Raw genomic sequence first — 15,717 nt, 5'->3', positions numbered from 1 at the left:
TTGGAAAGCGATTAGATTCTTAAAGAGACAGAGGCCAATTTCAAGGTGCCAAAATTTTTTAAAGTTATGTTTAATGTAACATAACTTGATTGAATGTAACTTATTTGTCCTATAAATTGCCACTATAAGACTCGAAAATATATACTACCACCCCTTTAAATAATTGTCCAAGATTGATGCTGGTTGTTTTTCCTAATTTGATTCCAGATTTGGTCACTGTTCCTGTATGTAGCTAATTGTCACTAAATTAAGTAATGATCCAATCTGCATAATTGTCACCTTGCATAATTAGAATTGGACTACATGAAAGAGGAATTGATAGATGAGAGAGAAATTTTGAAAAACACATGTACAAAGGTATAGGTCACAATTAGTGTACTCTAAATTATTGTTGTTTTTTTTAAATAAAAATGTATGTGCTGGCAAAGGAGCAAACTGATCCAAAGCCATCAAATGCTAAATTATACTCCATTACTAGCAACACTGAAAATTTAGGCACAAATCCACAAATCAAATCTCCTCATTCTTTTTTAGTGATTTGTTTCAAGATGAGCTAATTCGTTACTGTGGATTTGGATTTTTTTATTCCTGACTATATTAAGGTTTGCTTTTCAGGAAGGACATATGTTGTTGCAAATAAGCAAGTAAAAAAGAAACCAAATCTGACAGTTCAACCGACATTTGTCAGTTTGGTATTTTAGATACAGGCCAACACTGCCACCTTGTGGTAGAAATACAAGTAACAATTAATTTCAATGATTTTATCTCCTATTTTTGATTTATTATGATTCTCTGCATTAAAATTCAATACACTATTAAGTGACCTCTTATTTTTAAGCTATTAAATTATTCTAACAAATTTTGTACAAAAATGAACTATTGAAATTGTTTTGGTTTGTATTTTGTTCAACTTTTGTGTTTAATTTTCTCATAATTCTTTGGCTGTTTAAGGTTTTGCCATATTTAAATTTCTTTGGTTTTAATTTCCTGTTTATTTTCTTTGTTCCATTTCCTGGGCATTTTGGCTTAGACTGTTATGTGACATTTTTCTATTTTGCTTTGTAGCTCCTTTTGTGTTTTAGTTTGGCTCCCTCTGTATTTATTTTATTTTAGCATCTTTTCCCCTCTGCTCTCTGCGCTGCACTCACCCTCAACTTTGTAGCATTCCAATGATTATGCTTATATTTTCCACATGTCACCAATCACACCTCTTCAGAAATTAAGCACCCTTATTTGTTTGTTCCATATTGTTTTTTGATAAGGTTAAATAAACCTAATTGTCCTCTTTGTTATTATTAAACCATTTTATCACAGTGCTTCTATCTGTCCCTTTATCCTACTTCTACACCACAGATCATGACAAGTCTCGGCTGTTTTGTATCTTTAGGAATTTTATTTAAAATTAGAAACACATTTAAAACCCTTTTATAAGTTAACTAATAGAATTTATTTCTTATGAAACAAAATTAAATTAAAAATCATTTTCTTGCCTTCAAAACCTTGCCTTATTGTAATATCCATGAAGGACATTCTATCTGATTTTAACGCATACACAATGACTTACTGATGAAAACATTTGAGATGTAATAGCATTTTGCTGTCAAGTACATGAATGAATGAATCACATCTCTTATGAACATTCACATTTTTATGAGTCAGACTGGAATAAATTTGACAGGTTATCAGCTTGCGTAGCTTTCCCTCCACTTGAATCATGTATGAATTAATAAAAAATTATGTCATACATTAATCAATTGAACTGCAAATAAAAGACATAATATGCCGTATATGACGGCATATTACATGTTGTAATATGCCATCAATGTGACTAAAGATTGCGACATAAATTAGCGCTGTAGACCTCATCTGTACTCCAACTAAGTGCAAGTTTTTTCAGTAAAAAATTATATGATTACACTCAATTGATTTGATATATTGTGTAATCCCTCTACAAGTTCTTAATATTTTAATGAACTTTCTTACCTTTTTGAAATTGCTTTGCTTTCAACAATAAGGAAAGCTATTTTTTACTCTGAATCAAACAGGAGCTCATCGGGAAGACCAGCTCGGTCCTAAGTCTGCTCGTTTAGCCAGAGGAGGTGGCAGACAGCAGAACTCTAGCAAAAATAATATAATTCTCAGACAACATATGCAAAAAGTGAAATTAAAGTTTTTACATAAACTGAATACACTTGTACATGTAGTAGATCCTGTATCTGCAATGTTTCACAAGTGTGGTTTTCTTTCCTTGTATGTTAGACATTCTCTAATACAGATACTTTTACAATTATTGCTTCTTTACGTGTGGTCCCATTTATTTGTCTGTCTATTTTAAAATGTGTGCCATGGGTTTGATTAGATTTTTTATAACTCTGCATTCTTCAATGATCGTCTGGAATACAGTTGACTCTGTAACGGTTGGGATCTCCTCCGTTTCGTCCCCATTGATTTGCCTCCTGATCAGCCTCCGAATCCTCAGCACCTCGGCCTGTTTTTTTCTGCATCCACTCTCTGGCATCACTGAGAGGAGAAACAAAGAGCCACATTTTAGCCATCAGGGGGAAAAAGACAGTAAAATCATAAGATGAGATTGCAGATGTATGTATTTTAAAACTGGCCTCAAATCTAGTAACAGTATTTAAGGAAGAAAAATATGGAATAAAACAGCAGAATATGCAGATTCTTTTAATGTATTAGAATATTACTGAAAACTTGACGTATTACAATAACTTAATTAACTGACAGCTAATAAAACATTTAAGACATATTTATTTCAGAAATTTGGGATTAATGAAAAATATGTACAATACCTGCTTTAAAGTTGGTATTTTTAAAAGATACATCTATTCTTACAAATGAACTTTATTGTAAAGCAAATAATTCAATATGACTGTGTATAATATAACAATAATAAAAAAAAGCTTCAAACAAGCTTTAACAGAGCAGTATTTCTAACTTCCCATTAGTGCTGCACTCTTAATATATTTCCAAAATTTCATCAGTATTACTGTGTGCTTCTCACCTGATCACTTCAGCAGCCCATTCGCCTCCGTTTCCTCTCTTCGCAGCACGAGAGTTTCCTCTGGCATGGTAGTATTTGTCACCGTTAATACAGTTGGCTTGTCTCATATGCACATAGGCATGACCCATATCAAACGTTCCTTATCAGGAGAAAATACCAAACACTGTGTAGTGATTACAATAATAAAGATATTCAGAGATAACTTTAAACGTACAGCTATGAAGTGTTGAAGCCTGAACAGAACAACACTTCTAACCTTTTGCAGCTTCAATAGGAAAGTAGTACCACTGAGCTTCAGTTCCAATAATGGAGATCAAGACAATTCCTGCCAAAAGCAGCTTCATGGCTATCGATGCTGTGAGAGAGAGAAAAAGAAATGTACAAATATTGATATCTGCATACACTGCTTGAGATTGATCTCTAAATTAAAATCTAAACTTACTTTACAGATGCAGCAGATTGCACACTAAAACCTTAACCTTAGAATGTCCTACAAGTGAGAACGATCGTTGTCTTTTTTATTGTTTCATAACAAGGTGTGTATCTGTGTTAATCTCAAAGCTGGACTGAGACATGAGGAAATCTTCCAGTTGGGTAATGCAGTTATTGCACAAACCCAGTACACAAGAATAAATGTAAGTGGTTGCAAAAGCCTTTTTTTCATAATTTCATTTATCCTATCAATTGAACTGCAAATAAAAGACATAAAAAACTTATTGTTGATATTTTATATGTCAAAAGGTTTTTCACTTGGTTTTCAGATGTTTTCCCAGGTTGAAGCTGATTCATTTGAAAGAACATGGCACCCTCCCAAGCTTTAAAAACAAATAATCCAAATACAAACACTACTGTGGTCAAAGTCAAGTTATAAAAAAGGAAACTCTGACTGTTCACAAGAAACTTAACACTTAAACAAGAAATCCAAAGACCAATATTACAGTATTCAAAGTGAAAAGTCAATTTTCTTTTTGACTCTGACTAAAATAAGTTTCCAGATTTTATTTTTGAAGTGCAAACTTCTTTGCAATGGAAGAGCAACGCCTGACCTACTACAAACAAGGAAAAAAGAAAAATTGGTTCTGTGGATGTTCTTCATTGAGCAAGCTGTTTTGTTTCCTGTGTTTGTACAGCTTGCTCTGTGCTTTAAGCCAAGCATACAGAACAAGTGATCACAGTCAAGGCCACATCTCACTGAAAACCTTTGGACAGAACCACAAAGTTCACAAATCTACAGAGTCAAAGACGCCTGTCAATGGGCTGCAGTGCTGAGCTCTACAGGTCATTTGTCCCCACAGCCATCAGAATAAAACTAGAACTGTGGGTAACTAATGACCTGGCTGATTGTTTTGTACTGTTTGTTTATTGCAAACAACTACATGGTATAAATTGTGTCGGTTTGGATTTTCATTTGTATGACTGGGAAGATATTATTGACAGAAAATGTGTTGTGCATGCAATATATTAACATTTTGTAATAAAGCTGCAATTCATATACCTATTTAAATGTATATTAGCCTCAGCAAATTATAGAATATTACTAGGATATAGGCATATTTTTATTTGCAAAAAGAAAAAAAAAAGCTTGCTTTTATTGTAGGCTCACCCTTTTTGTTTTTACCACTGCTCAAACTTTTATTTAAATGGCAAAATATAGCTGTTGATTTAAAATATACTTCTTGCCTTCTCGTAATTTAATATTCATTAGCTTCTATTAATGGGCAGTAAGAGCTCCGTCCTTGACACCAAGATGAACGCAGCTGATTTATGAGCAACACTAGAGATCGCCAGAGAGCCACGTTCCACGCGTGGCTCCGGGCGAACGTGAATCGTGAGTAAATGCTCCTTATCGACTGTGTGGGGCTATTGGCTGAAATGGCATCATGATGATAATGAAAGCGCACCGGCTGCTTGCAACAATGACTCCAATGAAACCGCAAAACGGGCTCAGCACGTGAGCAACAGAATAAATCTAAAGCACAACTTGGGCAGGTTGTGCGTAAAAGGCATCCTTTCACAAATCCTCACACGAATCGCCCATCACTGACTCTGTTCCGAAACCATTGGCAGGACAAGAGGGGAATGCAGCTCTGACAACAAGCATTCGTGTCGTTCAGTTTTGAACTGTGCTTTTCACCCGCTATTTCCAGTTGGGACTGTGACGAGGCTCAGATTTTGCGCTTCCGTTTTGGTGCTTAAATGAGCAAAAAATCAGCTCTATAAAAAATTAACTACACACACGAAAGCCTCGGTGTATTTCGGTTTAAATGTCAGGATGGGCCCCTGATTGAGGAGCTCCAAGTGAAGTCCGGTTGTGCCGTGATGAAGACCTTTGATAAAACGGCCAGCATCTCCGAGGGCGTGCGGATTCCTCGCCTCATCTCCGAGTAGACGACCTCCTACTGACTTACTTCACGTCACCCCACCCGTCTGCCTGGCGTCTCCTCCTTTAAACCCTCTGCTCCGACCAGTCCTTTGAGCGAATCCGGGCTCAGACGATAAACATACTCGGCGAGAAAGCGGACAGAGCCACAACACAGACTCTAAACCTCACCTAGACTACCTGCTCCAACTGGAGGGGAACAGAGAGGCGGTAGAGGAGGACGCACAGCGCACAAGTGCAGGCGCGTCCCTGTGTGCCAGCTGAACAACGCATCAGGCGGGCAAAGAGAGCAGAGATAAATTGGAATAAGAGTTCACGTCGACAACTCTATTGGAGAAGCGTACAGCTTAGTTAGAAGACAGCCTAAATGAGTACACGGTAAGAAGAGTCATGCATCTCAACCAAGAAGACAGCAGCAAAGGTGAGCAAAAGATTCCACTATATACTATTGGTTTATAATTTGAAATCATTTCCAGATGCAAAGCTCTTGCGTTGATTTCCACACGCCCTTGAATGGGCCATATATAAGTCAGGTGCACGCATATATATATATTTTTTTTCCCCCTCTGCCAACAAGCTAATGGTAATTGATTTGATTGTCTGTGATTGATACAGCGTGTGTTTCTCCAAAACGCGCTGAAAAGCACAGAGTAGGAGTGTTTGCATCAACTGAAGGTGGCAGGATAGTGCGAGACAGCCACTTGGGCACTTGTTGTGCTCGATTTGGATGCGCTGTGTTCGGGTCTGTTCCCATGAGGTGACTCGAGAACATACGCACAAGGTCACAATGTTGGGAAGTCCTTGCAATGAGGTGTTAGGTTGTTTTTTTTTTTTGCTGTCTGTGATTGCAAAACAGACGTGTCATGGCACGGGAAGAATTAGAGAGCAGACAGTGGGTAATGACACAAGCCCCTTCTGCTATCATGATAAATAATAGCTTTTGATGTATCCAGGAGTCACCCACTATCACTTTCCTCTAAGGTTTTGAAATGAGGTTCAGGTCACTGACTAACACCTGATGCTGGAGGAGATTTGTCTCCTGGAAATCTGTGTGGATGACGCAGCCTCTTTATAATTATATACAGTTAAATTAAAAAGAAGCATTGATTATTTTAGGTCCACCACACCCAGTTTTATTAGGTTAGACATTATTTTAATGACTGATGAAATTTCCATAACTCTACTGTAAATACACTAGCAAAATAAGTAAGAACATTTCTGTCAGGGAGGTGATTTTCACAGTTAAAACACAGATAGTAGATGATATATCCCTCAGAATAGCACAAAGATAATAATATCATGTTTCTTTTTATAATTTTTTTTTCACATCTTTATGCTGGGAGAGGCTGTCTGCTCATGTTAACCAGCTGTAAGGATGCTGTTTTTGGTGAGGTGCTCCCCATGTGGTGAGTGGTGCCCTCTAAAGTGGCACGCTGCATCATATAAAATGTCTTACGACCTCATTGCCAGATATGAGTTTACCAGGGACAAAAGATGAGTCACCCTCCACGAGGAGAAATGATTTCATGATTACATGACAGATTTGGTCTGTGTGGTCTTTTTTGTTGCTCATGTTTCAGAGAAACACATTTCCTTCCTATAGTTAAAACTTTAGGTTTTTCCAGACCTTCATCTTTACTTGAAGTCAATCTTCACCAAAGTCGTCCAAATCAGAGTTGATGTCTCACTTAGACTGCCTTATGGGAAAAGTGCTTAAGTTTTGTCAGCTGTTACAGTCCGCAGGATAATTCATGTAACATCAAACTAGTTTTTTGAAGTGAAGAAATGTGACTGTGTCTATGTGTTTATGTTGCATCTGTCAGCCTGTAGGAGACAGGATGGTTGTCTATATGACTCTAAGCAAGAGAGAACTTTAAGAGAGAGTCATGCAAGTCAAACGTAAGGTTAAATATAACAACTGAGCCCCATCTCAGCTGCTTTATATAGAAAAATACTGATGTTTCAAATTTCGTACAAAATGTTCTTTTATTAGGAGACATTTTCAACAATTAGAATCTCTTTGAAAACAGATGGTTCTTTCTGGTTACAGGCTCTACACGGTGTCAGATTGAATCCAATCAATAACTCATGGTCATTAGGGGAAAGTTATAGTCCAGCCTCCAGCTTTAATTGTCACGTTACATTATCTGAGATAGTTGGCACAACACACTTTTCAGAAGAGATTGGTTTTTTTTCTGGAGATACTTTCATGGAAAGCATGTCTGATTTATCTAAAATAAAAGTCACTGGTTTTTAATAGGACTGCACAGAGGAACATTTGTTTGCCTTGCAGCAAGTAAGCCATGGGTTCAAATACCAGCCAGGGGTCTTTCTGCATGCATGCTCTTCTGTGGATGTGTGAGTTGTCTCCAGGTGTCATGTTACTCAGGCTTTCACCCACTGTACAAAAATATGGCTGTTAATTTGTCTCCCTAAACTTCCCCGTGAATGTGTGTCCATAGTTGTTTGTCTTGTATGTTCATGTGTTGCCCTGTGATGGACTGGTGACCTGTTCACCCTTGTCCAATGAATCCTAGAGATGGACACCGTACACCAGCATCCATGCAACAATAATGAATGGATGTTCAGTGGTGTGGATCTGCAGATTTACAATGACACCAGAATAAACATCTCATCAGTTTTTGAATAATGGTTAGAGTTTAATAATATTGTAATCTGTCTGGGGTCTAGAAAACTTTTGTTCAGTTTGCAACAGACATGAAGTCACAGAAATACAGTTAAAAGTCAAGTTTAGAAGATCAGCACATCCCACCAAGAGTCAATCTGTCAGTAATAAAAAGGTTTTATATCCATATGGATATAAAATTGCAGATACATTTCAGAAATATACTGTAAATTATTTATGTAAGTCTTAATCCTTTATTGGAGCCATCGTATTAAGAATTAGATTAATTACTTTACGTTTTTAATGCTTTAGCTCCCAATAAATCAAACACAAGGAAAGCATCACCTATTTATGTTTTACTTAATTTAATCTGAACTCAAGCTAAACATAACATTGTTTAAATAGTATTGCTTTGCTTTTCACATAATTTATCAATGCTGGTTTTTAAAAATAGTTTGTCATAGTTATTTGCCCTATGAACACAGGAGCAAGATTTATACTTACTGGCAGGGTGACATGAATACTGAATAACAAAAGTTGTAATTTGTTTGTTATCAATATAACTTTATATTCAACTTATGAGACAAGAGGATTCAAAATGAAGGGCTCTTGAGATAAAACATTTAAACAGTAAACTTAAAGAAAACTAAGAATCACATTTCCGTATTTGTTAGACATTTAAGATGTTTCATAAAAAACTAATTGTTTTAAATTATCCTTGATCAGTGTAGAATAACTAAGTTTGGATTTGACATTTAAAAGGACTGTAGTTTTCAAGAAGGCTCTGTCTAAGTGGCTGTAACAACAAAAGGAGCAGAGATATCACTTTTGTGTTTTTTCACAGATTCAGTTTGGGTTAGCAGATTTGAAACTGTCAGAGTAAAACTCACTCTATTGTATAATCTTCTAGTTCATGCTTTACTAGACTCGTTTTAACAATTTAAGGTTAAAAATAACTGTTTAAACTCAATGTACAACATTGCAGTTTTCTTGCCTGGAGAGAAAAACTTTAGCTGCAGCTTTTTTTTTTCCCAATACCTGTTGCTAACCCTGTTTCCCAAACACCCTTACCAGAGTTGCAGTGATTGGTGGTATTTTTATTGGTCAAGCTGTGGTCCTTTGCATAAGTTGCTATAGAAAATATAACCAATTATGTCTCCAAACATTTTGAGTTTCATGTCCTTCATCAATTATACGCTACTGACTGACAACTTGTATGAACAAATACCTACAAGTCAGGCTGGACTTTTAAACTGTCTGCATGATTAGGTTGAATTATTTAAAGACTACAACAGGCAAAATGCATTATATGTATTTCTAATTAGTTGATAGAGCACTAAAGTGGAGATTCCCTAGCTGAAATCCATGTTTAACTGTAGATAAAAACACTTTAACTGTCTGTATTATTTATTGAATGATGCGGCGTCATAAAGCAAACTTAACTTTGTTGAGATGCCAACAAAGTGGCAATTTAGGAATAATTTTTATTGTTATTATTCATGAAAACCCAAAGGACCGGTGAATGCATTTGTTTGCAAATGTCTGGCTCTGAATTTAATTAAAATTTTCTAGTCACTGCTATCACCGTCAGAAAAAGGTTTGTGACTTTTAAAAAGGAAGAGAGGCAAATACCTTAATACCTGGGAGGGCTTTTTCTCTGTTTTATTTTTGGTTTTGCACTGTTTGCTATTTATTGAAACAGTTGTGTGCTTATTATTTTATATTAAACTTAGCTTTTGTGGCAGTTGAGATAGAAAACAAAGATTTCCATACTTTTCAGAAAGAAAGGAAGAAAAACAACAAATAAAAAAGAAAAATGCCTTCATGTGAACTCAGCCTGTTACCTAAGGTTGAATGCTCCCTTAAAATGATTGGAATTATGTTGCCTATCTATAGTTGTACACGTGGGATCTTGAAACTAAGGTCCCACGTGTTGCTAATCTTGTGTCTTTTCCCCCCTAAATTAAATTAGTTCTGTTAAACCATAACTAAATGTATTCATTCATCTTGTCTTTGACAATAAAAAATAGATAAAAAATAATAATTATTGGTGTCATTTCTTGTTCTAGAGAGGGGTTTTCTAGTTTTAATGTACAGTACAGACCAAAAGTTTGGACACACCTTCTAATTCAATGGGTTTTCTTTATTTTCATGACTATTTATAAGGCAAGAAATCCCACTTATTAACCTGACAGGGCACACCTATGAAGTGAAAACCATTTCAGGTGACTACCTCTTGAAGCCCATCAAGAAAATGCAGAGTGTGTGCAAAGCAGTAATCACAGCAAAAGGTTTTTACTTTGAAGAAACTAGAATATAAGGGGTATTTTCAGTTGTTTTACACTTTTTTGTTTAGTGCATATTTCCACATGTGTTATTCATAGTTTTGATGCCTTCAGTGTGAATCTACAATGTCAATAGTCATGAAAATAAAGGAAACTCATTGAATTAAAAGGTGTGTCCAAACTTTTGGTCTGTACTGTATATATAAAAAATATCTAGAGTTTTGGATTCTTCAAAGAGCATTTGGACATCAGCATTTTTCTGTACTATAGTTAGTTTGGTGGTGCTGGAGTAAAGAAACTGTCCAGGTGTTAATGTCAGGTATAAAAAAATCCTTAAAGCACAGTGCAAAAGACACTAATTATGAAGCCGGCACATGAGCTGTCAAGAGATAACTGCCTAATATTAGCCACATTCAGATTCAGCTAGAAATGTGTAATTAATTTCAAAACTAATGGACCGGAATCTTATTTGTGGTTTAAGACAAACTGGGTGAGAGGAAAGTGAGACAGAGCAGTAATGACCAGAATTGGAAACAAAGGTATTTTTATACCCTGTTTAACTGTGAGCCATAGTGCTGGGACGCAAGCCACTCATATTTAGTTCCAGAGAAACAGATAGCTGGCGACTAGAGAGGAGAAATATTCCTCGGTTCAACTTTTCTATGCACATATTTATAATCAAAGATGAGCATGATAGAAGACCCCATCAAAATGGAGACGTACTTATAAGTCAAAGTGGCAGAGCCAAAGAAAACACACAATGTATCATAGAGTGGGACTGAGGTTATCTTCTTTGTGGTGAGAAAGATTCAAAAAATGAATTCCTCAGTTTCATGACGCTGTCACATCAATTTTCACTTGAAGTGTGGAAGCTTAAAATGAAGGAAGAGAAACCAGACTTCATGGTGAAATACGCCATTAGGTTTCTTTGGCCTTTAGAAGCAAGTAAAATCCCCAAAATATGCCAAGCATTTGTTGCTACAATATTATTCAATTTTTGTTGTTAGTATACCTAATCGGAGATATTTTCACCAAAAATCTTCCTTGTCAAACATAAGGTTCCTATGCAGTCTGGAAAAGCCTAAGAAAGTATGGAATGTTATTTGTACTTTGTTTCAAGTCTGGATTGATACGGAAGAAATATTGTAGTGACCCTTAATAGAGGAACCAATCTGGATGATTTGGTCTTCTACAGCTTCTTTATCTGCATATACTGTGAGAATAGATGCTTGCAAAGCTATGAGTTTAACTCAAGTCACCTTGACGAAGCTGTTTTTGCCACTGTTTCATCTGGCTTTGCTTGTAAATTAGAATTTGTGAACCTCGTTAAGCAAGCACAGACATATTTTACAGCTGTTCTGCTATTTTGACAAAACAACAACTGGCTTTTGTCACTAAACTAAATTTAAAGACTGATGCTTTAGCTAGCTGTGTTCACAGATTCTCTGGGAAACAGGAAAATGTATGTGAAAGCTCACACTGTCTTTTAGACGCTGTGAAGGCTGCCAGACAGCTCTCTTGCAGGTCTTGCAAGTTGGCAGCCCAACTGAGACCTACAGAGACCGCTCTGCCCTGGTCCGTGAGACCTTTGCAGTGATGAGTCCAAGGCAGAGTGAAACAGGGCAGCTCCGTGGGCAGCTTGCTGAAATACACTAAGCTGTTGCCTTGGGCTTAATGGGTGAAAGTCAGTACCCCTCATTATCCATTTAATTGTATATGTTCTGTTCCTTTCAAGGCCCAGCAGCCACTTTTTTAAGGAAATGCAAAACTAGTTAAGTTCTTAGAGAGAAACCTTCTGACATCATGGTTGTACTCATGTTACAGATGATGTGGGGAGCTGCTTGTTACTGCAGAAAACATACATGTAGAATAGAGCTGTTGTATCATTACATGTGTGAAAAACCCCCATCAAGAACCATCAATTTGCACATCCAAATAAATATTTGTTTGACTGCAATGTTTTTGTGTATTATTTTATTTTATCACTGCATGAGAATAAGCTTTTACTCTCAGAATGTGCTCGATTTTATACTAATTTGCTTTTGTTTAGCATATTTTTGTTTTTGAGAACAACCAGGCAAGCAGCCAGTGATTTACACATTTAGAGTTTCCCTTAATCATGTATTTGTCATAGAGACAACATAGAAATAAATAGTTGTTCTTAGACCATCATGTAATTAAGAAGATGTTATTTGTTGGAGTGAGAGCACTGTTTAATTTAGAATTAAAAAATATATATTAACATAGGTTGAGACTCAACAATCAGCATGAATTATTAGATAAAAGTAGACAGCGACATATGGTCATTAAAATCTAACCTGAGTTAAAAAGTCTGAATTCCTGATTTACATACAAATAAAAATATGGTAACATCCCTTATCAGGTTGACAGCTGAGCAACAATAGGACATCAACAGGTCTGTAACCTTATTCAATCATAAAATGACTTCAGTGCTTCTTTATTTCACTTAATGAGCTCAATATGAAATAAGTAACAAAAACACACTAAAGATTTTAACCTGTTAAAAACATCACAGAAAAAAAAACATTACGTTTAACCTTCCCACGGTCTTAAGAAACGGGGTCATTTAGATCCCAGAAGATTTTTACTCAGTGATTGATCCGGTGGGGTTGCACTAGCTTGTGCCTTTACAAGGTTTTTTTTGTGTGGTTTTGGAAATTGGTGGTCTGACCGGACAACCCCCCCGCCCCCGTTTCCCCGCTGTCTGATCATGACATTTTTCGTGCTCCGCCTTAGCGTCACATTAAGATCGAGTGAGAACAACCAGGCTCTTCTTAACCGGGTTAAGAGAAATCTTCTCCACCTATGCTGATCAGTGTGAACCTGACTTGTAACTAAAACCTTTTTCTTTTACAAAGATGATGTTTTACCACAAAAAAAAAACAACAAACAAACAAAAAAGAAACTAATCTTAAATGAATTTATCAGACAACAGTCTGTTGTAAATTACTCATGTTTGGCCTGCAGTTAGTGCCAGGAATGAACTGGATCGCAGGCACATCTATAAATAACTTGGCAAACCAAATGATATGCAACCATACTTTTTTGGTGACATCCAATAAAATAGTAAGCCCTTTTCTGTGTTGAGCTTCTATAATTAGTTTTAGACTGTGTTCCAGTGCTTCTACATGTGTTAGAACAGTTGGTCCGTGGTCACTGCAACATGCTAATAGTTCACCTTATATAACTGATGTCTGTTGTTTTCGTTTGAGCCTTTTAACCTTGCTTTGATTTCACTTTGCACTTATTACAATTTATAGTGAAGATTTTGATGAGATAAACTAGTTGAAGTTGGCTAAAGAAATGTACCATTTCAGCAACAGTGTGGGCAGCAAATGTTACTGGCAGTACGGGGAGGAGGGCTGGTGGAGAAGACAGAAATAGATAATTGGAGACAGCGACCGAGAGGGAGGGCGGTAGCTTTTTTTTTTTTGACAATGTCTATGTTATGCCTCGTAGTAGTGGGTACTTTTGAGGAGGAAGCAAAAGACAGAAAGACACGTACACTGGGACTTTTAATAAGTGAACTCATTGAGGTAACACTGGTCTCCAGAGGGTGTGCACTGAGATGGTAAAGAGAAGAAATGCTGAGGGAAAAAAGTAAGGATCTAGAATGAGAAGCTTACTTATAGTAAAAAAAAGAAGATAAAAATGAGTTTGGCCTCTGAGCTGATTTGTTTTGGGAAATGCTGACTTAATTAGCAGGATTTTATTTAGGTATCTTGTCAAAGTCCTGCTTAAAATTGTATCTCTTGTGTTCTCAGTTAAAACAACTACAAAAAATCCTCATAACCACGAGAAGCTCATACAACAAAGATATCCAAGTGCCAGTGTTTTTGAAGTGCAACATAATATTCACCATTATGTTGTTTGGAAGGCATAATGTTCACTGCACAGCTGTAACCGGGTGATTGAGAGGAAGGATATTCACTTTGTTACATTCTGCAGTTTGTGGCAATAGGTGATATTATTTTCAATATCAATTTGTAGTGGGAAAACACTTATTATGCTCTTTTCGTAAACTCCTGTGTTGTATTCTGGGAAGAAGAAATTGAAGGTCACTGAGATTAGATCTACCCTCCAGGTTGCTTTCTGTATCATGTTCTCAGCTCTGTTCTTTATCTTGTTTTGACTTCTGTACAGGAAGAAAGTGTAGAAAACACAAAATGAGCTGTAGTTGTAAAACATTCCGTAAAAAAATCTGTTGTTTGGTTTTGGTTTGGCTAAAAAGCATATTAGACAAATGATGGTTGTTGTTAAGGTATGTCAATTTATGTTTCTTTGTAGAATGGAGGGTTTTTGAATATGAAGCACATGTTTAAAGCCTGTCTCTGTCCTGCAATGGACTGGCGACCTGTCCAGTGTGTACCCCGCCTCTCCCCTAAAGTCTCATTGATAAAGAATGTTTATGTTGAATGATTTATTTTTGGTGTAACTAAGTCATAAAGGTTAAAGCTAACAAGATGATTATAATTTTTTCTTCTCATGACAGTTTTCCCATTCACAGCTTTGCCTTCATTTCTGACCTACAGGATTAATCTTCCCAAGGAGAGCATAGAAATGGTCAACATACCATTAAAATATGTTTTATCTTCTGTTTATGCTTTCATTTGATCACTACTTGAATAACTTTATGTTATTTAATTGGATGAAAGGTTATGTTATATATTGAAAAAAATAGAATTTCTATAACAATAATAATGCAAATATGGAGAGTTCTTAGCTTTGGTATTTTATAGAAGAGGGGAAAATACACTAGAGGTACATATGTTTATACATTTACTTAGTTAGGCAATAACTAAAACATACACCATAGACCAATTAGAAAACTATCCTCTTTTAAACACGGTACTTAAACCTAATATAACGACGTTCAGTTATTTGCTTGAACTTTCTATTTAAGCATTAAAGATGGGCTGAGAATAAACAGAAAAAATGAATCTTGAAAAGTATTCAAATTTGAAGAAAATAAAGTGTGGAGGAATCCTAATGAAAAAATGTAGATGCTTGGACATGATATTTCTCTAAGTTTGAAAGTGAGCATTTTGAGTATATTCTAGTAAGTATATAATGCTATATTCCCAGTTTTTGGAGGCTTTCTTTTGAGGAATTATTGCCATTTGTCTTCTCTCTGTGAGGTCAGTTCAGCTCAGGTTTAGAGCAAAACATGAGGACCATTAGAAGGAAACGGTTAAAATGAGAGCACTTACTGCCACATGAATGGAAATGGTATCCATGCAGAAACCATACTACCCTGGAAAGCATTGCACTAAAATTCTTCAGTGTAGGTATTTCAATTGTCAAGAAAGATACAGAATAAAAGAACAGAGGTGATGTTTTACACTATTTGTTGTTTTATTAGCAAAATTTACTTAAATTAATA

The 15,717-nt window shown here is 36.0% G+C and overlaps 2 protein-coding genes across 7 annotated transcripts in view; one reads left to right on the top strand and one right to left on the bottom strand.

Moving 5' to 3' along the window:
• Nucleotides 1–1,371: 1,371 nt before the first annotated feature.
• On the bottom strand, nucleotides 1,372–5,553 carry saa (serum amyloid A). Of its 4 annotated transcripts, none has more exons than XM_032559781.1 (4): nucleotides 5,350–5,442; nucleotides 3,279–3,377; nucleotides 3,023–3,161; nucleotides 1,372–2,520 (listed from the first exon to the last, which is right to left on the bottom strand). In XM_032559781.1, the coding sequence occupies exons 2-4, from the start codon at nucleotides 3,364–3,366 to the stop codon at nucleotides 2,382–2,384; spliced, it is 366 nt and encodes a 121-aa protein (XP_032415672.1). In that variant the 5' UTR covers nucleotides 3,367–3,377; nucleotides 5,350–5,442; the 3' UTR covers nucleotides 1,372–2,381. The 4 variants fall into 4 exon arrangements, with proteins under 4 accessions (XP_032415672.1, XP_032415673.1, XP_032415671.1 ...); XM_032559782.1 differs by lacking the exon at nucleotides 5,350–5,442 and adding an exon at nucleotides 4,924–5,341; XM_032559780.1 differs by having other exon boundaries at nucleotides 1,510–2,520; nucleotides 5,431–5,553.
• A 163-nt stretch (nucleotides 5,554–5,716) lies between these two features.
• Nucleotides 5,717–15,717, top strand: part of syt7b (synaptotagmin VIIb) — a 104,549-nt gene continuing 94,548 nt past the window's right edge. For all 3 annotated transcript variants that reach the window (XM_032559774.1, XM_032559772.1, XM_032559771.1), the window contains exon 1: nucleotides 5,717–5,823. In XM_032559774.1, the coding sequence (XP_032415665.1) occupies nucleotides 5,793–5,823 (31 nt within the window). In that variant the 5' untranslated portion in view covers nucleotides 5,717–5,792. The remainder of the gene's footprint in view (nucleotides 5,824–15,717) is intronic.

This window comes from Xiphophorus hellerii, chromosome 4 (assembly GCF_003331165.1).
Source record: "Xiphophorus hellerii strain 12219 chromosome 4, Xiphophorus_hellerii-4.1, whole genome shotgun sequence".
NCBI classification, from domain to species: domain Eukaryota; kingdom Metazoa; phylum Chordata; class Actinopteri; order Cyprinodontiformes; family Poeciliidae; genus Xiphophorus; species Xiphophorus hellerii.
This window is presented reverse-complemented; position numbering and strand designations above follow the sequence as displayed.